The sequence below is a fragment of the Rhinatrema bivittatum genome, unplaced genomic scaffold (genome assembly GCF_901001135.1).
Source record: "Rhinatrema bivittatum unplaced genomic scaffold, aRhiBiv1.1, whole genome shotgun sequence".
NCBI classification, from domain to species: domain Eukaryota; kingdom Metazoa; phylum Chordata; class Amphibia; order Gymnophiona; family Rhinatrematidae; genus Rhinatrema; species Rhinatrema bivittatum.
The window spans coordinates 33,771-57,013 of NW_021821341.1; the positions used below are offsets into that span (position 1 = coordinate 33,771).

Consider the following 23,243-nt stretch of genomic DNA (forward strand, 5'->3'; position numbering starts at 1 on the left):
TGCGCTTGTTGCCGCTCCAATTCTGAAGGAATGCGAACTGAATTTCTTCGCGTCCCACTTTAACTTATTTACCGCCGCTCTCAAGACTGCTGTGAATTGAAATCTCGTCAAGGGAGAGCCATCGCTATGAATCAAGAAGTGTTTTCCGCCTTCTGGTCGTATGGCCAAGTATTCCTTTGCGTTTAAGATGGGGCATGTATTACAACCAACAACCCGTTTTAGCCATAACGTGCTGCCCCTCGCCTGCTGATCCGTCTTAGACCGATGTATTTTTATGCTTAGCGCCCCCTCTGTGCACTCAACGTTGTTGCGCAGCAGTCCGCCCTGTCCGTCGTCCTTCTTGTTGGGGGCCGCCAGTTCGCTGATTCGTAGGGCTCCGAAGAAGGCCAGCGCAAATGCGACTCTAAATAGCCTGGTCTCATATGCAGATGAGCAAACCTCGGCCAATGTCCCCCATAGCATTTTTAGCCTGTGATGTGTAATAGGATGTCTCTCATCCCTGTTCGCGCCGGTCTTCCTTGCCCATCCCGCCAGCATCTTCTTTATAATGAAGTATTTTGTGGGGTCACCCCACCCGCGCGCCTTAAAGAAGAAAGCTGCTCCTGCCAGGCGCTTGATGACGGCATTTCTGGATGTTCCGCTCTCCATTGACGTGTCTATGAATTTGATCATGAGTTCCTCTGTAGCTGGTCCTCGTTTCCACCCATTCTTCTCCAGGAAGCTGGTTACCTCCTCGAAACCTTGGGAATATGATGCCCAGGTTGACGGTGCTACCGATCTTCTGAGTAGTTCTCTCGTTGTTGCCGACCAATTTCCCATAATCGTGTCGGCATTGGGGTCGCTGTTGTCTCTGCCGTGGGTACCTGCTTATGAAATAGATGCCATTTAGCACGAGATAAAGCGTCAGCCGCGCCGTTCAAGACCCCTGGGACGTGTTTTGCTCTAATGGTTATGTTGTGGCGTAATGCCTCCAACACTATCTCCCTCAGCAGGTTGACTACCATTGGGCACTTTGCTGACTGAGCGTTTAGAACGTGCACAACCGCTTGGTTGTCGCACCAGAATATAATGTGTCTATTTTGTAGTTTCGCGCTCCACAATACTAACGTGACCCATATGGGGAACAGCTCGAGGAAGGTTATGTTCTTCGTTATACCCCTCTTTTTCCATTCCTCCGGCCACTGTTCGGCACACCACGCCCCTTGGCATAGTGCTCCAAAACCCCAACCGCCTGCAGCGTCCGTTTGTATGTTCAATTCCGCGCTTGACATTGGCGGGTCTTGTATGACTGCCACACCGTTGAAATTCTTTAGGAAGGAATTCCATATTTCAAAGTCCGATCTTATATCTTTCGTTATTCGAAGATAGTGGTGTGGTCTCTTTATCCCTACTGTCGCTGTAGCTAACCTTCGCATGAAAGCTCTGCCCATGGGAATCACCCTACAAGCGAAGTTTAGTGTTCCCAAGATTGCTTGCGCGACCTGGAGCGTTATTTTCTTTGCCTTGCTCGTCTGTTGTAATATGTCGCGCAGCTTTTTTAGTTTTTCCTCCGGTAATCTGGCCATCATTTTTTCCGAATCCAGCTCTATTCCCAAGAAGGATAAGATCGTTGTTGGACCCTCTGTTTTGTTGCTGGCCAATGGGACTCCGAATTCCTCTGCCACCTTCTGGAAGTCATCAAGCAGGTTGCCGCATGTGTGAGAATTTTGTGGGCCAATGAATAGAAAATCGTCCAAGTAGTGGATGATGTTTTTGGATTCCGTCCTTGTTGCTACCACCCAGTGCAAAAATGAGCTGAATAGCTCAAAGTATGCGCATGAGACTGAACATCCCATGGGCATGCATTTGTCGAAGTAGTACTGATTGCGGAATGTAAATCCCAACAACGGGAAGCTATCCGGGTGCACGGGGAGTAACCTGAATGCGGACTCTATATCCACTTTTGCCATCCTGGCCCCTTTTCCGCAGGTACGCAACATCGACACCGCCGTATCGAATGATGTGTACTGCACTGAACATTCCTCCGGGGGGAGGTGATCGTTTACTGACCGGCCCGGTGGGAATGACAAATTCTGTATAAGTCGGAACTTTCCTTTTTCCTTCTTGGGAATTACTGCTAATGGTGATATGAACATGTGCTGGTAAGGTTGTTGCGTGAATGGACCCGCTATCCTTCCAAGTGCTAGTTCCGTTTCCAACTTCTCATGTACTATGTCCTCGTATCTCGTTGTTGATGGGGCATTGGCTGTGTTAGTTGTTTGCATTTGTCCTTGAAAAGGGATGCTGAACCCTTCCTTGAATCCTTGCCTTATCCTTTCTGCTTTTTCTTTGTTCGGGTACAAGTCTAGCCATGGTTCCATAGCCTCCAGTTGAACTGGTGAAGGAGCTTTTCCGAACTGCAGGTTCTCAGTTTGCTTTAGCCTTACTCCCTTCCGTTGCCCGTCTTGGGCATTTCGTCATTGGGTGTGGGGCAGCGCAATTAGTGCAAACGTGTTTAAATTTGCAATCTTGAAATGAGCATACTGCTTTGTTGAATCGCCAACATGTGTTATCCTGAGTCGCTGCCTGTCTTGTGGTCTGCCTATAAGGTGATGTCCTTCTTGCGCTCCTTGCTCTCATTCCTTGGTCTGATGACTTGCGCGTCATGTGTTCTATCCAGAGGCTGACGTCCTGCGTTCCCCAAGTCATGTACTGGTTCTCCTCCATCTTGTCACGGAACTTCTCGTCATAGTTCAACCATGACCAGCCCTCGTGTTGTTGGTAAGCTCTCATGATGTTGACCGCGTAGGTCAACATGGGTCCGTATTGCGACGGGTCCTTCCGCCCTACGACGCTGGTCATATATAAGAATGCCTTCGTCCAATTGATTATGTTCTTGGGTATTCTGATTTCTTTGTCTTTTATTGTGATTGAGTCTTTCGACTTCTTTCGCTCGCCCGATTTTCGTCGCCCGTGCAGAATGCTGAATATATCAATATACTTTCTTCTGCATATTTTCTTCCTCAGTTGTTTGGGAACTTCTTCCCATAGCTCCGATAAAGTTGTGAGCGCCGGTGGCCCCCTTGTCACTTTATCTATTGTTTTGTTCGGTGCGTTCTGTTCGCTATCGGAACTAGAGTCTGAATCTGATGAGCCTGTGGAGCTATCAGAGCTGGTGCTTGCCCTACGCCTGCGCTTCGCCTTGCGCTTCTTTTTGCTGACCTGGTCACTTGCCGTCCCCGTGTGCCCCGCCCCTGAAGGCATCAGCTTTTGCCCGTTGTCCCCCTCTTTGTGCCCGCACTCACCCGCACTGCCGTGTTCAGCCTGTGCTTGCTGTGCCGCTTGACTAGTGGATGGTTGTTCCACCTCGCGTTGCTGTTCCTGGGCCCCACTCCGAACGGTCTGTCCCTCTGAACGTACTGTGTCCACAGGATGCATTGGTGTATCCGTTCTTACTGCGCTGTCACCCGTGTTTCTGACAGACCACGTATCTTGCTCGCCTTCTTGATAATGTGATGGCCCAGGTGGTGGCGCCGACCAAGGTCCCCAAGAAGACCGGGCTTGTTGGCTGGTCAATTCCGCCTGTGGGTACTCCCATGGTCGTCTTGCTGGACCCCATCCTCGGTATGGACCTGGATCGCCCCATCCCATTCTGGGGCCGTCATACCATCCTGCGCAGTCCTGATTCTGCCACCTGTGATCCATTTGATTGTTGTATCCCCAATGCTCGCGTGGCCGTGGCCCGCTGTTCTGAAAGTTCGGGTGACTCATCCTGCCTGCGTACCACTCTTCGTCCCTCCTGTCGGCGTGGTGCGGCAAGTGTCCCTGTGCACTTCGTTGTCCTGCCTGAGGCTCGTGCACACTTCTTCCGTCGCAAGTGTTCTCTCCCCTCGCGCTGGCTCCACTGCTTCCACTTCTGCTGTTTCCTCGATTTCTGTTGCTTGGTGTTCTCCTCGTCTCTGGTCCATTATCCTAATGGTGCCCCTTCTGCTTTTGCTGGCCGCTCCTCTTGTTCCCTTCGCACCACGCAATCTCCCTGGCGCTGTTTTGGGGGTCGCTCTACTCTTGTTGTTGGCTTTCGCAGGTGCTGAGGATCTGGTCACCATCTGTTTTCCACCTGCTGCCTTGGCCCTCTGCGGAGCTCTTGCCGTTCTGCGGGGTGACATGCTGCCTATTGTCGTAAGCAATCAATCGGGTTCTATGCTGTCCGTACCCCTAATCTGTGTTTCGCTCGTGGCTCCCCTCTCAGCCGGTCCTGCTGCTCTCCGTGCCGCTCCTGCTCCCTGCCGCAAGCCACCTGCACCACGTGGCTCCCCCCCCCCCCCCCCTGCGTGCTTTCGCTCGGTCTCGGCTCCCCTCCCCGCTGCCTGCCGCAAGCCGCCTGCCTCTCGTGGCTTCCTCTCCCCCCCCCCCCCTGACTGCCGACACTCGGGCTCCTCGCCACCCGGCTCGCCTACTGTGTCTGAGTCCTAAACGCCGCCCGGAACGCCGCTCGCGATCGCCGCTCCCGCCGAATCGCTACCCGGCTCGCCACCCGCGTGGCCGCTTCACTCGCCGCCCGAATCGCTGATCGCCCGCCCAATCGCCGCCCGAATCGCGATTCACCCGCTCGCCTCGTGGCCCTCGTTCTCCGATCGCCGCTCTCCGTGTCGACCGGGTCCTCGGCAAATGGGGGAAAAGGGTGGACCCACGCCCGTCGCGGCCCTTTAAAGGGGGGCGCCGCGTCATCAGCCCACGCCGCTGTCGCCCGCCGATGACGCGGCACCCCCCTCCCCAGGTGGGACGCGTCATCAGCGGCGCGCCTGTCGCTACCGATGACCCGCCCCCCCTCCGCCTCACTCCAACTCCCCCAACGGCCGCCGCACATCGCGGGTGGCGCGCCGTTACGGGGGCAGGCTCGGCCAGTCGCCTCGAGCCTCCCGATATATCCCCATTGTTTCCATCGAAACCTAGACAATCTTCGATATCAAAAGTGTCTCGATCTCACACCCCTGAAACATGGAGGGATACAGACACGGATACCTCTCGGAGCCATCCCCTCCGGAGGACTTATCCTTCTCCAACTTCATCAAGAATATGGCTGACACCATTCCTTTCCAATTATAGTCAGAGGAAGACACTAGGCAAAAAACCATGGAGGTTTTACAGTTCGTAGACTCTTCTAAGGAGGTTTTAGCAATACCAGTCCACAAGGTACTCGTAGACTTGATGAACAGGTTATGGGAGCATCCCTGCTCCATACCTCCGGTCAAAAAAAGGACTGATGCGACATACCTGGTTCAACACATTCCAGGATTCCAGAAGACTCAACTACCTCACCAGTCAGTGGTAGTTGAGTCAGCACAAAAGAAATCAAAAAGGCTGAAAACTCATTCCTCAACTCCACCAGGAAGAAACAACAGGTTCCTAGACAACATAGGTAGGAAGATGTTTCAGGGATCCATGTTATTTTCCAGGATTGCGTCCTACCAATTATATATGACGCAATACCAGCGTAACTTATGGAAGCAAATACAAGAACTCTCTGAAACGCTTCCTCAGCAATTTCAGGAGTCTTTCTCTGACATAATTCATAAAGGTCTCGAAGCGGGCAAACACGAGGTTCGTGCAGCATATAATAATTTTGAGATGACATCAAGACTATTAGCCACAGGGATAAGTACTCGAAGATGGGCCTGGCTCAAGGCCTCAGATTTGAGACCTGAAATTCAGGAAAAATTGGCCGACCTCCCTTGTGCAGGGGAATAACCTCTTCGGAGATAAGGTGAAAGAAGCGGTTTCCCTCTTAAAGGAACATTCAGAAACCCTGAAACAACTATCTTCGGTTCCTCAGGAGTCTCAAATACCATCAAGAAGACTCCCGAGAAAAGAATCCAAGTGTCCATATTATAGGCCTAGTCATTATTATCCACCTCCTGCCCGGGGACGCTCATCCAGATCAACTCAGAGAAGACAGTCTCGTCAACCAAGACAACCTAGGGCTCAACCCCCTCCTCAAACAGGAGCAATATCAGGGTTTTGAGAAATTACCAGAGAGCAGCAGCCTGTCTTCCAATCCGACCCCAAGTTTGCCAGTAGGAGGTCTTATTGCTTTCTTCCAACACAACTGGTCTCACATTACAAAATTCACACTTTTACAAACAGAATTATCCACCCTTCTGAGAGCCAGGGCCGAGGAACCAGTTCCCCAGCCTCAGCAGGGCAGAGGATTCTACTCCCGTTATTTCCTCATTACAAAGAAAACAGGAGGCCTACGTCCCATCCTAGACCTCAGAAATCTCAACAGATTTCTGAAGAAAGAAAAATTCAGGATGGTTTCTCTGGGCACCATGTTACCTCTACTTCAAAAAGGAGATTGGCTCTCTTCTCTGGATCTACAAGATGCTTACGCTCACATTCCAATATTCCCTCCTCATCACAAATATCTACAATTCCTAGTAGGAAATCAACATTTCCAATACAGGGTGCTACCATTCGGCCTTGCCTCAGCACCTCGAGTGTTCACAAAGTGTCTAGCAGTGGCAGTTGCCCATCTACACAAGCAGGGCATACACGTCTTTCCTTACCTGGACAATTGGCTCATCAGAAGCCAAACAAAACAAGGAGCTCTCAACTCTCTCTCAAGCTCACAATAACTCTACTCCATTCCTTGGATTCCTCATAAACTACCAGAAGTCCCACTTCACACCATCTCACCTGTTACAATTCATCGGAGCAAAATTAAACACCATAACAGCAAAAGCTTTTCTTCCAAAAGACCACGCACAGACACTAGCCTCGTTAGCAGGCTCTCTACGTGCACGCACACAAATAACAGCTCATCAGTGTCTCACTTTATTAGATCACATGGCCTCCACAGTTCACGTCACTCCTATGGCCAGATTAGCCATGAGACTCACGCAATGGACACTCAAAACACAATGGATACAAGCCATCCAACCACTTTCTTATCCAATTCAAGTCACTCAGAAACTAAAATTCTCGCTCCTGTGATGGACAACCATGAACAACTTGCTCAAAAGGCTACCTTTCCAACAACCGATTACGCAAGTGACCTTAACTACAGATGCATCCACCTTAGGGTGGGGAGCACATTTTGGTCATCTGCAGACTCAGGGTACTTGGACAAAACTCGAAGCCACATTTCAGATAAACTTCCTAGAGCTTCGAGCAATACGTTATGTGCTGCATGTGTGCAAGGACTGCCTCTCCCACAAGACTGTTCTGATACAGACAACACAGTAGCCATGTGCTACATCAACAAACAGGGAGGTATGGGCTCGTAACTCCTTTGTCAAGAAGCAGCACAGATTTGGGACTGGATCCTAGCACACTCAATGCTTTTACGGGCCACTTATCTAGCAGGAATTCACAATGTACTGGCGGATCGCCTCAGTCGTCAATTCCAACCTCACGAGTGGTATCTGGATCCAGAAGTGGCGACCAAGATCTTTCAGCGTTGGGGCAAGCCAACAATAGACCTCTTTGCATCACAAGTGAATTACAAAGTGGACAATTATTGCTCCCTATTCAAGCAGAGAAACCGCTTACCCAGGGACGCCTTTGCTCGCCACTGGAATTCAGGCCTTCTATACGCGTATCCTCCGATACCACTAATAACCAAAACTCTAGTGAAGCTATAACAGGACAAAGGGTCCATGATACTCATAGCCCCATATTGGCCTCGACAGGTATGGTTTCCCATACTTCTAGACCTCTCGATCACAGATTCAATTCACCTGGGCACAGCACCCAATCTCATAACTCAGGATCAGAGCAGGTTGCGTCGTCCCGACCTTCCATCCATATCCTTCACAGCATGGATGTTGAAAGCTTGATTCTACAACCTCTCAATCTTTCAACTAATGTCTCTCAAGTGCTTGTAGCTTCACGTAAACCCTCCACACGAAAGAACTATAGTGCTAAATGGAAAAGATTTACCACGTGGTGCACACAAAATAGTATAAACCCTTTTTCCTGCACTACATCATCTCTATTAGACTATCTATGGCATCTCTCAGACTCTGGTCGCCAGACCTCATCTGTAAGAGTACATTTAAGTGCAATCTCAGCTTATAATACCGTTGGGGATGCACCAATATCAGTACAACTCCTAGTTAGTAGATTTATGAGAGGTTTAATTCAACTTAAACCTCCACGCCGACCACCGGTCACGCAATGGGACCTTAATGTGGTCTTAACGAGACTCGTGCATTCTCCTTTTGAACCCATGGATTCCTGTGATGTTAAATTTCTCACTTGGAAGACTATTTTCTTAATAGCCATCACATCTGCAAGAAGGGTTAATGAGTTACAAGCACTTGTCACATACTCACCCTACACAAAATTCCTACTTGACCAAGTGATACTCCGTACACACCCAAAATTTCTGCCAAAAGTGGTTACGGAATTCCATTTGAATCAATCTATTATCTTACCTACTTTCTTCCCAAGACCACACTCTCATCAAGGAGAGAGGGTTTTACACACCTTGGACTGTAAGCGTGCACTTGCATACTACTTAGACCGCACTACAGCCCATAGAAAATCCAACCAGCTCTTTGTTTCATTTGATCCAAACAAACCTGGAAAAGCAGTGGGCAAGCAAACTCTGTCCAATTGGTTAGCAGATTGCATACAGTTTTGCTATGAAAAAGCAGGCCTTCCTCTCCATGGGCGAGTAAAGGCACACGCAGCAATGTCAACCTCAGTAGCACACTACCGTTCTGTGCCAATAGCTGACATATGTAGGGCCGCAACATGGAGTTCCCTTCGCACCTTTGCGGCTCACTACTGTCTCGACAAGGAAGGACGACAAGATTCAGCCTATGGACAATCTGTCTTAAATAATTTGTTTCCAGTATAATCCCAACTCCTTCCACATCCAACTTTTCATGATTTCAGGCTGCCTCATTTTTCCCAATAGTACACCAGTTGTTGTGCCTATTGCACAAGTTGTAACCTGTTGGTCCAATACAAAGATGACTCGGCCTGTAGCTTGCTAATCACTCATATGTGAAGACTAGCATACTGCTTGTCCTGGGATAAAGCAAAATTGCTTACCTTGTAATAGGTGTTATCCCAGGACAGTAGGATGTAGTCCACACAAAACCCACCCGCCACCCCGCGGAGTTGGGTCCGATATGTTTTGTTTTATTTTTGGCTAACGCTCATTGCTACAAAACAGACTGAAGGGGGACCCCTGTGGCTGAGAATATCATGGCATACTGAGCATGCTCAGTGGGCACACTGTGCCAGTCAAAAGTTTCTAGAAACTTTGACAGAAGATTTTCCATATAGGGCTCCATTACTGATGTCACCCATATGTGAGGATTACATCCTGCTATCCTGGGATAACACCTATTACAAGGTAAGCAATTTTGCTAATTCACATCTACTCGTTCAAGACCTCTCATGATTTCAAAGACCTCTATCATATTCCCACCTCAGCCGTCTCTTCTCCAAGCTGAACAGCCCTAACCTCTTTAGTCTTTCCTCATAGGGGAGCTGTTCCATCCCCTTTATCATTTTGGTCACACTTTTTAGTGTGATGTGTGAAATTTAAAAAAAAAAGCTTTTTGTTCACTGTGACACTGTCGTAACGCTCAGCAGGTGTACCAAGCGAGAACATAAGTGCTGATGGGGGGAAGATGGCCAAAGTGGTGTGGACTGGTGGCAGAAACAGGTTTGCTTGGATTCTGCAAGCTTCTCCAGACAAAGATGAGAACGGATGACAGCAATGGATGCAGTGTGGCTTGCAAGGTCTCCCAGACTTTGCCGGATGAAGATGAGTTAGTACTCAAGCTCCTCAGGAGGAGTTACAACCACCAGAGCCCAATTCTGCCCCTGAGCCCTCTGCGGTTTCTACACACATTTTCTCCCTCCACTCCCCCCTACACACACGCACTCTTTCATACTCTACTCACTGAGAGCAACTGCAAAACGCACAATCTTCCTCCAACCGCCTCCCCATACACACAACCCCAAACATTTACTATCCATATACATTACTGACCCCCCCCGCCCCCCCCACCCCCATACCTTAGAGCAACTACAAGGCAGATGAGCACTCATACCTCCCTCCTGTAACACATGCTGATCATGTGGTCATAAAACACATTTTTATGTTGTCATGTGAGTGTCATAAGTGAGATGAACTTACTGGTTGCAGCTCTTGTGGTGTCTAGCCGCTCATCCATTCTCTCAAATACATCCGGTCCCAGCCTTTGTTTTAGGCGATTCTCCATTTCAGTGAGGATTATGGGAGATGGATTTCCTCCTCCTGTCATTCTTTGGAGTTTGTTTTGGGCTGCCACCTTTTTAAGCTGCACCTTTATTTCTTTGTACTGGTGGATGACCTGCTTCCCACTTCTTTGTATGCCGCTCTGCCTGGTGGTGATCTGGGCTAGGCTTCTCCAGATCTGGGCCTTGGCTGCCTTTTGATGTTTTAGATGCCCGGTTGCTAAACAGCGTGGCATGGCTTTCCAGGACTCCTGCTATTACCATTCCGTTCTCCATGTCGCTGAACTTAATGGCATGGAGACGAACATAAAATCATGCCATACTGGGTCAGACCAAGGGTCCATGAAGCCCAGCATCCTTTTTCCAACAGTCGCCAAAGGTGTCCTGCTGCCTGGATGCCAGATGGGGGTGCCACTTCCTCTTTCCTCTCCTACTCCCCCCCCCCCCCCCGGCCCTGCCTTGCAAACTCCCTTCCCCTCTGCCTATCTGTAGCCTGCCTTACTCCTCCCCCCATGCTTGCCTGCCTATCCCCTTCCCCCACCCGCTGCCCCCTATCCCTTCTATGCTGCTTCTCTGCTTCTGTCCCTACTCAGTCTCCTACTTCTCCTTCCCCTAACACTCCTGCCTTCATCCTCCCACTTCTTCTCTTCCCTCCTCTTGCCTCTCCTCTCCTATCCCCATGCCTCTCATGCTCCATTCTCTCCACCTCCTTCATACCTCCACTTACCACCTCCTCCACTCCTTCACAAAAAAGACAAACGAACAAACTTCACTAACAAAAGCTTTCACACACACAGAGACAAAAGACAAAGATAAAGGTTAACAAAAGGAAGCACAGAAAAGCACAGCTCAATGCACTCTGAAATCACTAATATAAACTATCTTCTACCACCAACACAGCAACTATCCTCCTCTCCTCTAAAACATGCCTCAACACACCCTTAAAGAGACAGCTTCAGGAAGGCTGTATATATAGCTGCAAAAATAACACGCTGTGCGATGATGCAACATGGTACACGATGACATTCCGCCACAGGCGTTAGCTGTTGCCATCACATCCTAACCATGTCCCTTTTTTTTAATCTCTGGTGCTATTTTTGCTATATTTAAAGCTTTTTGATGAATATAGGCTTAAGTTTGTACCTGAGGCAATGGAGAGTAAAGTGACTTGCCCAAGGTCACAAGGAGCAGCAGGGGGATTTGAACCTGAGGGATTTAGTTTGTTTGGATATTGACCCAGTGGGCTACTGCAGTAAGACAGTTATTAAGATTAACGATGGAAGAAGCTTGATCGGATCTTAATTTGCCAGAGCTGAATGTCATCCGTGAATAGGTCGCACTCTGTGTTGGAGTGGATAAAGATGTAGATTTGGCAAATGTAAATATTGGGGAGAGAACAGAGCCCTGTGGCACTCCTTAGTTGAGGTCCTTGGGGATGGATGACTTATTGACCCATGAGAGTTTCTTGCTGGAAGAAAATGTTTGTTTATTTAAAAGTAGTTATTACTGCATGCAAAAGTACTGGGTGAGGTACAAAAATACAGATATACTTCTACCAAAATATTACTACACTACAAACAGATAAAATGATACCACAATAAAATACTTTTCTGCAAAATTGACTCAATGAAAAGAGGAGTTAAAATAATATAACATAAAACTGCAGGTCATGCCAGCCAAAAACTATTTATAAGCTTTTATTCAAACCATTTAAGAGCAGTTCCCTCAATGCCGGTGTTTCCCAAACACTGAATCACAATGGTTAACTATCAAGGGTGGCAGAAAGATTTAATTGAACTAGAATGGAGTCACTCCCGTGGTCTGAGTTAAGATGAATACTGTTGATGGCCAATAGGACTGATTCAATTCCATGAACTTTCCTGAAGCCAGATTGGTGAGGGTATAGGATATTGTTCCCTTCAAGGAAGTCAAAGTTGGAAGTAGAATATTTTTTCTTCAGGCTTGGTTAGAAAGCATAGGCTAGAGACAGGATGGTAATCATTAGTTTTGGTTCAGAACCTGTTTTTTTTTTCAGGTTGGGATTGACTATCACTTTTTTAAGTGAGCCTGATAGGGAGCCTTGAGATAAGATGGCCTTGATTATGGAAGATAGTCAAGGGGCTAAATCTTGTTTCAGGTTGCAGATGAATCTGGGAGGGATTGGGTCTAAAGGGCTCATGGATTGACTGATCTTTTGAAGGATTGTTCCACCTCTAGAGATGTGACTTTTCTAAAGTCAGATGGGGGGATGCTGCCTGGAGGAATTGCCAAGAATGGTGTGGTGAAACTTATGTTGCGGGAGGAGAGGAGCATATGGGTTGGATTGATCTAGGAATAATTTTGCAGTTATTTCTACAGTGTGGTCTCCTGTGGAGGTGTTAAGTGTTCTGGTTCCTGTGTTGGAGACTTTCTGGACTAGATCAAAGTTCATAGATAATTGTAGTTTGGAGACATAATCATTTTTAGTTTATCAAATACCTGCTTTATATTTTTTTGATTGTTCCTTGTAAAGACAGAGGTTGTCATCTGTTTTGTGTTTCCACCATGCTCATTCTAGTTGAATGCTTTAGGAGAAGACCATCGTGGAACCATGGGGAGTTTCTAGGAGATAGTGGGGTTGGGCTTCGAGGAGCTAGGATATTGATAGCTAACATGAATTCATCTTTCCATTGTTGGACTAGGAGATTGGGCGAGTCTGTAATAGTTATGTTTGTTGGTATGTTGAGGATATTTTTATATTGTTTATGATGGCGGACAGGTTCTTGGTAGATGGTTTGGGTGGGGGAGTAAGATAAGCATGTTGTAGGATTAGAATAAAGCTCTGGACTAGGTAGTGGTCTTACCAAGAGATTGGGTCTACTGCTATTGTATTAGGATCCAGATTAAGATTTGTGGAGTGAAAAATTAGATCAAGAGAGTGACCCATGTCTGTGAGTGGGTACCTTGATTAGTTGAGTGAAGCCAAGATCCTCCATGTTGTGTCATTACCTCTGGGAGGGGTTTCCACATGGTAGGTGAAATCTAATACTATGAGTTTGTGGGATGTACTGGCCATGTCGCATAGGAATTCAGAGTTTCAGAAAGGAGTCTGAGTGATGTTCTGGGGAGATGTTATATAAGGACAAGTTTTGGTCCTTTGTTTCCTTAGATTTTCAAAACTAAGCAGTTTGCATTACCTGTTGGGTGGTTATTAGTTACAGAGGTAAGTGTGGCTGAAGATGGCAACAACTCCTCCTCCATGGCCCATTGGACAGGGAGTGTGATGTATTTGCTATCTTGGAGGAAGATATGGGCGAGGGCAACTGTTACCCTCTCCTATCCATGTATCCATAAGGCAGAGGATGTGAAGTTTGAACTGACCAATAAGATTGAGGACATAATGAGATTTGTGATTTGTTTTCTCTTCAATGTTTGTACAAATCTTGATCAAAGTTTTTAATTTGTAATTTTTTTCCAGTCTATATTATCTGAACATGGCCTTCTGACAACAGTCGCTTACCAACTTGGCAGAGACAAACCTGTGTGCTATGCACTAGAGGTAAATTTGCAGAATCATTTCTGTATTTATTTTTTTTTTTAAATTCTTTATTTCTCATTTTCATTCCAATTTACAAGAAATATATTTGAAACCTTCATACATACAATTACTTATATCCTAAATCCTAAATATACAGAAATAAGGAAATATTCACACATCAATATTCCTAAAGAATTTCAATTAATTTCCTTATATTAGGACTCAAGGTATAAGATCAAATAATCTCCAAAAAGAAATAAAAGATTACATTTTAAATTATACATTGTAACTCTTCCTAAAGGAATAATAGGAGGCTGAAGTTAAGTAAACAAGAATTTAAGGAGACATAATACGATAATAAAACACCTTATATTTGACCAACTATTTTTATTTCTAGTCCCTGCATAGCTGCTCACTTGTCTATGTAGCACTTGTAGGAGAAGATTCTGCTAACGGCATCTCTATTGTAATTGTATTAGTTTGCTGTGATTCAATAAATTGTTGCAATTGATTAACCTGGTAAAATATATATGCTTGCTCTCCTTTCTTTAACTCACATCTACATGGAAAACGTAATAAAAATACAAATCCCAAGGAGACAATTTGCTGACGTAAGGCTAAAAATTCCTTGCGTCTATTCCTGGTAACAGGTGCCAGATCAGGATATAACTTAACCACCTGGTCATGAAAAGTTATCGGAAATTTTTTAAAGTATTTTTTCATGACAGTAGCTACGTCTTGGGTAGTGACAAAGGAAACTATTAATGTATTCCTATGTACGACATCTAATGATGAATCTTCCAGAAAGTTAGTCAAATCTACAGGGACTTGGGATCTATTAGTAAGAAAATAACAAGTATTTATTGGAGGAATTGCTTCTTCCACATAGGATAATTTATCCCTAAAAAATCTTTTTAGTGTTATATATGGAATTTCTCCCAGTACTTGTGGAAAGTTAGTTATTCTGAGATTTAAATGTCGCATCCTGTTCTCTAATAATTCCAAGCGTCTAGCACTAGCCATTTGGTCTTTAATTAAACACACATTTATTTGTTGCAATGATTTTAAGTTTTTCTCATTCTCAGTTAATCTGCGTATTGTCTCATTGTTCTGAGTCTGAACTGTCAATTTCCCTTGAAATTCAGTTGTTACATTATCCATTTTCCTCTCCATACGAGCCATAGCATTACTCAAACTATTTACAGCTTCTAGTATCCTTTCAAGGGTTACCTGACCCGGTTCAGATGTTGACTGCAGTAAACTCTGGACTGATGGTTCCCCCTGTTCTGTATCCCTTTCAATCGGGATTTTCAGAACTTCACCATTGTCCACACTGCGTTGTACCGGAGGTAGGCGGCTATCCGGGCTGAGGGACGCTTCTTCCTGGGGGGTACCTGAATCTCCATTTCGTGTACCTCCAATGGAGTCCTCAGCTCCTCTCTCTTCTAGTTGGATTAAAAACTTGTTAATCTCCAGCTGAGTCAAGGCAGATGATGGGGGTGTCGAGGGATACACCCTTATCTTGCCTTTCCTTTTCGCCGGCATAGCAAGTCTTGATGGTAATCCTTAACCGTCAGCCTCGTTCACACCGCTGCAGGAGTGCGCCTTTTAAGATGTTCTTGGGCGCCTCCCTCTGACGTCAGGGTCGGCAGTCGGGGCTGGCACCGGAGGAGAAAAAGGCAAGTAAAGGCAATTTGCTCAGTTCAGGATAATGTCTCACCGTCAGCCTCCATTTCTGTATGTTTAATTGTATATTTCACTTTTTTACAAATATATCAAGAGACACCTCCTGATTAGAAATAATAAGCAGAAAATTAAAACAAGAAAAGCCCCGTATAGAAAAGGCCCCATCCTCTTCTGTGACCGGGTCACCGAGGCATTCCCCCACCTTCAGAGGTGCAGGGATCCGCGATTCAACCTTCACCGGTGGACCCTCCGGCTACGCCAGTGCTGCCTCCTACTCTGGAGCCAGGGTTCCACATCCCAGGCTTCTGCGAGGAATTGGATCGGATGATCCAAGAGGCCATCAGTAAAGCACTTCAGGGCTTTCAGCCTCCGTCAACGCTGGTACTGGTCCCCGAGCCGGTCACCGATCCGATTCCCATAGCCCTCACATCGCTACTGGGAAAACTGGATGCGTTGATCGGTGCCCTGCCATCAATGGAACCGAGAGCACTGGTACCTCCGGTGCCTTCTACTCCGATTCCGTTATCGTCGGTTGATGAGGAATCACAGATACCCATTCTACCGTCTGGGATCTTACCAACGACTCGTCCATCGATATCGTCGAGGCTGTCAGTGCCTCCATCGATGCCCTTGGTGCCACTTCCGATGCCCAGGCCTGGTCCTTCAGGATTAGCACCTTTTCTCCCTACTGGAGACCCACTAAGTGCTGGAGATCAACCTTATGATCCCTGGACAGATGATACTTCCCAGGATACAGAGCCCTTTCCCCCACATGAAAAACGATGCTCTCCATCAGAGGATCTGTCTTTCATTAATTTCATCAAGGAAATGTCTGAAACCATTCCTTTCCAACTTCAGATAGAAGAGGACTCTAGGCACAAGATGCTGGAAGTACTCCAGTTTCTTGATGCTGTCAAGGAAATCATGTCTATTCCTATTCATGGAATCCTGCTTGATCTCCTGAAAAGAAACTGGGAACACCCAGGTTCTGTTCCACCTGCCAACCGCAAGACAGATGCCACCTATCTTGTGCAGTCAGCTCCTGGGTTCCAGAAGCCTCAGTTGGATCATCACTCTATGGTTGTTGAATCAGCCCAGAAGAAGGCACGACATTCAAAACCCCATTCCTCCATACCTCCAGGGAAGGAACAGAAATCCCTGCTTTTGGCAGGCGAGTTTTCCATGGCTCAGTGCTCATATCCCGCATCGCCTCTTACCAGTTATACATGACACAGTATAACAGAGACCTTTTTAAGAGGATCCAGGATTTCTCGGACTCTTTACCAGAGCAACTGCAGACTCAACTTCATGCTCTGGCTCAAAAGGGTCTGGATGCTGGAAAGCACGAAGTCCGCGCTGTGTATGATATCTTCAACAGCCTCCAGAGTATCTGCAGCGGGGATCAGTGCAAGAAGATGGGCCTGACTAAAATCCTCAGATTTAAGACCAGAGGTCCAAGACAGGCTAGCAGATCTATCCTGTGTGGGAGATAATCTCTTTGGGGAAAAGATCTGAGAGACCATGGCGCAGTTGAAAGACCAACCAAACAAAACTAATGTACTGGTATATGCTATAACACACCTTAATGCCGAATCAACTTTTGTTAGACCCTTTTATTCACGAGGAGGCATCAATCAGTCCATCTCGTTTTTTGTAAGGGGTCTCATTACTTTAATTTTCAATTTCATCAATTTTTTACTTTTTAGAATTATTCTTAAAAACAGTCCCGACAAAAATTCATGGGAGAAACTCCCAATTGATAAATCCAAAAACGGTAATGTGGATACTTATCTACTCTGAATAGGTCCCAAAACGTCCCGACATGGCCATGTTTCGGACCGTAGTCCTGCTTCAGGGGAAACGCTGGAAGATGAAATCCAATTCAACAAGAAGAATAATCCAAGACTGCAGTTATAATTCGTGCATTTCCTTTTTCTGACCGCGAGCCAAATTTCAGCTCGCTCAGTAGCACACCTCTGTTCAGTGCCGCTTGCTGACATTTGTAAGGCTGCGACCTGGAGTTCCCTCCATACATTCGCAGCTCATTATTGCTTAGATAAGGCTGGCAGACAGGATTCCATATTTGGCCAGTCTGTTCTACGCAACTCGTTTTCAGTTTAATTACCCAACAGCTTTCCACTGATCCATTCAGGGTTCAGGATGCCACCCCTGTTGTGCCTGTTGCACGTCTTTGGGTGCATTTGGTGCATTGCTCGGGCATCCTCAGCTCGGTACTCACCCATATGTGAGGACTACCATCCTGCTTATCCTGTGAGAAGCAGAGTTGCTTACCTGTAACAGGTGTTCTCACAGGATAGCAGGATGTTAGTCCTCACGAAACCCACCCGTGTTGGGTTCATTTAAGTTTTCTTATTTTATTTTTCGCATGTACTGTTTGCTATCATACGAGACTGAAGGGGGACCCCTGCTGGATGCAGGATTGGTGCTATGCTGGGCATGCCCAGTAGGTGCCAGTCAAACTTTGACAGGGGTGTTCCATGATTGGGCTCCATCCTGATGATGTCACCCATATGTGAGGACTAACATCCTGCTATCCTGTGAGAACACCTGTTACAGGTAAGCAACTCTGCTTTCTGCACAGTTTTGGAAATGCAAAACTACGATATTATCTCTCCAACCTAATCTTGTCTTTGATTCCAGTTATTTTTCCCGTATCCTGGATACGATCCCGTATCCTGGATACGATCATATCTCCAGGACCGTCTTTTCACTGTTTTAGTTGATAACAATGAATCGGACCCCATTAGTCTGCCCCAAGGTGTTCCCCAAGGTTCCTCCCTCTCTTCCACCCTCTTTAATATATACATGCTCCCCCTCACTACTCTCCTCACTAACCTCCACATCAAGCATTTCATATATGCGGACGATGTGCAACTCATTTTCCCTTTCTCTGACTCTCTTCAAACTGCTCTTCTTAAATGGGAATCCTGTCTCTCCTCTATCAAAACATTACTAAACGACATGCAACTAGCTCTAAATCCCAGTAAGACTGAACTCTTAATCATATCAAATGGGCCCCCGCTCCCAGACATCCCACCTGCATACTCTTCCACATCTTTCCCATCACACGTTCGCAACCTTGGGGTTCTTATTGATAACCATCTTACTTTCAAACCCTTTATTAAATCCATCATCAAGGAATGCTATTTTAAGCTCCAAACCATAAAAAAACTTAGACCTATGCTACACTTTTCTGATTTCCGCACTGTACTCCAGTCTATCATTTTATCTAAGGTAGACTATTGTAATGCACTCTTGCTAGGCATTCCCGTTACTCATACTAAACCCTTACAACTATTACAAAATGCTGCCGCTAGGATTCTAACTAATTCAAAAAAAAGAGATCACATCACCCCCACACTTATCGAACTTCACTGGCTCCCTATACATTTCCGAATTCGCTATAAAGCCCTTTTTATCATCCACAAAAGTCTGCTGAAATCTAACCTTAACTGGATTAACCCCCCACTCCTCCCCCGTACTTCGAATAGACCAACACGTACAGCCCTCCAAGGAACCCTACGCGCCCAACCTATCAAATCTTTTAAATTATCCTCCACCATAAGCAGAGCTTTCTCTCTCGCCGGCCCATCTATTTGGAACTCCCTGCCCTCTGATATACGCCTGGAAACATACACTCCTACCTTCAAAAAAAAACTGAAAACATGGCTCTTCCAGCAAGCTTACCAGATTTCACCAGCCATTACTTAAACCCCCCTGTCCTACTAAAACTCTTTTTAACTAATAATCCTACTATATGACTAAGGAATTCGACCCTGTGGAATCTGTCTTATGCCCTTCGATTTGGTACTTTTGAATCGGCTATTTATGTCATTATCTATTGTATATAGTTTTGTTCTTATATGTATATAGTGATTATGCTGTATCTATTTATTGACTACATGGACTCTGCCCAGTATAGTCAGCTCTATACCCTTCCAAGTTTTAGCCTCCTTTTATCAGTTACATGTAAGGGCCCTGCCCAAAAGTTACGCTGTTTTACAATGTTATATGTAAGGGTTTCCGCCCATCTGTTACTGTTTAATTGTAAACCGATGCGATGTGTGAACGGTCATCGGTATAAAAGAGACTTTAAATAAATAAATAAATAATAAATGTAAAAGTAGGGCTGTTTGTTGATGCTGATATGTACTTTTATCTGCATACTGGGGGAGCAATTTTTCAGATGGCCTATTAATTCAAGTAAATAGTAGTAAATGACTTTTGAAACTTGCCATTCTCATTATTTACTGTTTTATAACTTTCTAAGAAATGAAGGTGATTTGTTCTCAATAGGGTTCTGTTGCTATAGCTGGTGCTGTTGTACGTTGGCTGAGAGACAACCTGGGAATTGCTAAGTCAACTGATGAAGTTGGTGAGTGATTCTTTTATGTGTAATCTTGCAAAAGTAAAAAAAATAAATCTTTAAGTTTAATATTCAAAGCCATTTAGATGGATAAATCACAAGATATGTATCTAAATGGAAAGTTTCTCAATATGAGCCATTTAACTAGCTAGATTTTAGCTGGCTAAGACATTATCCAGCTAAAATCTAGCTGCATAAAAAAGAGGCATTCCAGCAGGGCCGACAGAAGCACTAGGTGAACTAGGCGGGGGCCTAGGGCAACAGGGACCCAGGGGCAGCAGCCACGGCATGCAACAAGAGCCAGCTGCAAAGTGGCAGTATCACCATCTCACGGCAGTGCAATAAATTAATCGGGGGCTCGGCCACTCGGGGCGACTGACTCACATGCCGTGCAGTGCGGCCCGTGCCAAAGAAGAAACAGCCGCTGCTGCGGTGTTGGTAGTGGCAGCTCAGCAGTTGCCAGCAGTTATTTTATGATAGTAACGAGCAACCGACCTATCCTCACCTGACAAGGGGGGAGGGTGCAAATCAGAAGGTCTGCCTACGACACCTAATACCCTTGTACTGGCCCTGCATTCCAGGAGCATTTCTGAGAGGGGTTTAAAAATCCAGCTATATTAGCCAAATTTGTGTTATCCGGCTAAGCTAGTGCTTTAGAGCAGGTTTAAAGTTATCATAGAAACTTGATGGCAGAAAAAGATTGTATGGCTTATCCGGAATGCCCATCCTTCCACTTAATTTAACATTATAACTTTCATCACTTCCTTAGGATATAAACGGAATGGAGTCAGTCCAGAGGGTAGCTACTAAAATGGACGTGGTCTTCGTTCTAAAGCATATGGGGATAGACTTAAAGACGTAAATATGTATACCCTAGAGGAAAGGCAAGATGAGGGAGATATGATAGACATTCAAATATCTTAAAGGTTTCCCTGCACAGGGTGTGAGCCTTTTCAATGGAAAGGAGGCTCTAGAACAGGGATGGCGAACTCCCACAAACAGATCTGGTTTTCAGGATATCTACAATGAATTTGCATGAGGGAGGTTTGCATGCACTGCCTCCCTTTTATGCAAATGTATCTCATGCATATTCATTATGGATATCCTGCAAAACTGGCCTGTTTGTGGCACTCGAAGCCTGGAGTTTGCCATCCCTGCTCTAAAATGAGAGGTCATGAGATGAGGTTCAAAGGAGGAGATAGACTCTGGAATAATCTTAGGAAATTTCTTTTCAGAGAGGGTGGTGAATGTGTAGAACAGCCTCCCTGTGGAAGTGGTGGAGACAGATCATTTATATATATATTGAAAGCACCGGTCCAAGTACAGATCCCTGAGGCACTCCACTGTTTACCCTTTTCCACTGAGAAAATTGACCATTTAATCCTACTCTCTGTTTCCTGTCTTTTAACCAATTTGTAATCCACAAAAGGACATCGCCTCCTATCCCATGACTTTTTAGTTTTCGTAGAAGTCTCTCATGAGGGACTTTGTCAAACGCCTTCTGAAAATCCAAATACACTACATCTACCGGTTCACCTTTATCCACATGTTTATTAACCTCTTCAAAAAAATGAAGCAGATTTGTTAGGCAAGACTTCCCTTGGGTAAATCCATGTTGACTGTGTCCCATTAAATCATGTCTTTCTATATGCTCTACGATTTTGATCTTGAGAATAGTTTCCACTATTTTTCCCGGCACTGAAGTCAGGCTCACTGGTCTATAGTTACCTGGATCGCCCCTGGAGCCTTTTTTAAATATTGGGGATACATTGGCCACCCTCCAGTCTTCAGGTACAATGGATGATTTTAATGATAGGTTACAAATTTTAACTAATAGATCAGAAATTTCATTTTTTAATTCCTTCAGAACCCTAGGATGCATACCATCCGGTCCAGGTGATTTGCTACTCTTTAGTTTGTCAATCTGGCCTACTACATCTTCCAGACAGTAATTTTGTTCAATTCTTCTGAGTCATCACCCCTGAAAACCATCTCTGGAACTGGTATCTCCCCAACATCCTCATTAGTAAACACGGAGGCAAAGAATTCATTTAGTCTTTCTGCAATGGCTTTATCTTCCCTAAGAGCCCCTTTAACCCCTCTATCATCTAATGGTCCAACTGACTCCCTCACAGGTTTCTTGCTTTGGATATATTTTAAAAAGTTTTTATTATGAGTTTTTGCCTCTGTGGCCAACTTCATTTCAAATTCTCTCTTTGCCTGTCTTATCAATGTTTTACACTTACCTTGACGATGCTTATATTTTATCCTATTTTCTTCCGATGGATCCTTCTTCCAATTTTTGAAGGATGTTTTTTTGGCTAAAATAGCCTCTTTCACCTCACCTTTTAACCATGACGGTAATCGTTTTGCCTTCCTTCCACCTTTCTTAATGCGCGGAATACATATGGACTGCGCCTCTAGGATTGTATTTTTAAACAATGTCCAAGCCTGTTGAACACTTTTAACCTTTGCAGCTGCACCTTTCAGTTTTTTTCTAACTATTTTCCTCATTTTATTAAAGTTTCCCTTTTTAAAATTTAGTGTTAGAGCTGCAGATTTACTTATTGTCCCCCTTCCAGTTATTAGTTTAAATTTGATCAAGTTATGATCACTGTTGCCAAGTACAGAAAGAGCACTCAATTTTTTGTCTCTTACTGTTCCATCAAACTAGGGCAGCCTGTGGGTAAGCAGACCCTTTCATCCTGGTTAGCGGACTGCATATCCTTCTGTTATCAGCAAGCAGGCTTTCCGCTTCAAGACAGTGTTAAGGCACACTCTGTGAGGGCCATGGCAACTTCAGAAGCACACCTCCGATCAGTGCCGCTTCCTGATATTTGCAGGGCTGCCACCTGGAGTTCTCTCCATACCTTTACAGCCCATTATTGCTTGGACAAAGCCGGAAGACAAGATTCCATCTTCGGCCAGTCTGTATTGCGTAACCTATTTACGACGTGACGTACCAACACCTTTCTGCCTGCCCGGTGGGGTTCAGGATGCCCTCTCCCAAATTCCTCCCCAGTTGTTGTGCCTCTGGCACGTCCTTGGGTACATTTGGTGCATGTTCGGACATCCTCAGCTCGGTACTCACCCACATGTGAGGACTACCATCCTGCTTGTCCTGTGAGAAAGCAAATGTTGCTTACCTGTAACAGGTGTTCTCACAGGACAGCAGGATGTTAGTCCTCACGAAACCCACCCGCCACCCTGCAGTGTTGGGTTAGTTTCTTATTTTATTTTTCGGCACTGCCTGTAGCTTTGTAACAAGACTGAAGGGGGACCCCTGCTGGCTGCAGGATTAGTGCCATGCTGGGCATGCCCAGTAGGGGCCAGTCAAAGTTCTGGAAACTTTGACAGACGTTTTCCGTGATTGGGCTCCATCCTGTGATGTCACCCATATGTGAGGACTAACATCCTGCTGTCCTGTGAGAA

General features: G+C 45.7%; 1 protein-coding gene across 1 annotated transcript in view; it reads left to right on the top strand.

The window, feature by feature from the left end:
• The window catches only part of LOC115082605 (glycerol kinase-like), a 58,158-nt gene that overhangs the window by 10,778 nt on the left and 24,137 nt on the right, over nucleotides 1–23,243 (top strand). Inside the window, exons 3-4 of the mRNA XM_029586819.1 lie at nucleotides 13,679–13,759; nucleotides 19,742–19,820. Coding sequence (XP_029442679.1) covers nucleotides 13,679–13,759; nucleotides 19,742–19,820 — 160 coding nt within the window. The remainder of the gene's footprint in view (nucleotides 1–13,678; nucleotides 13,760–19,741; nucleotides 19,821–23,243) is intronic.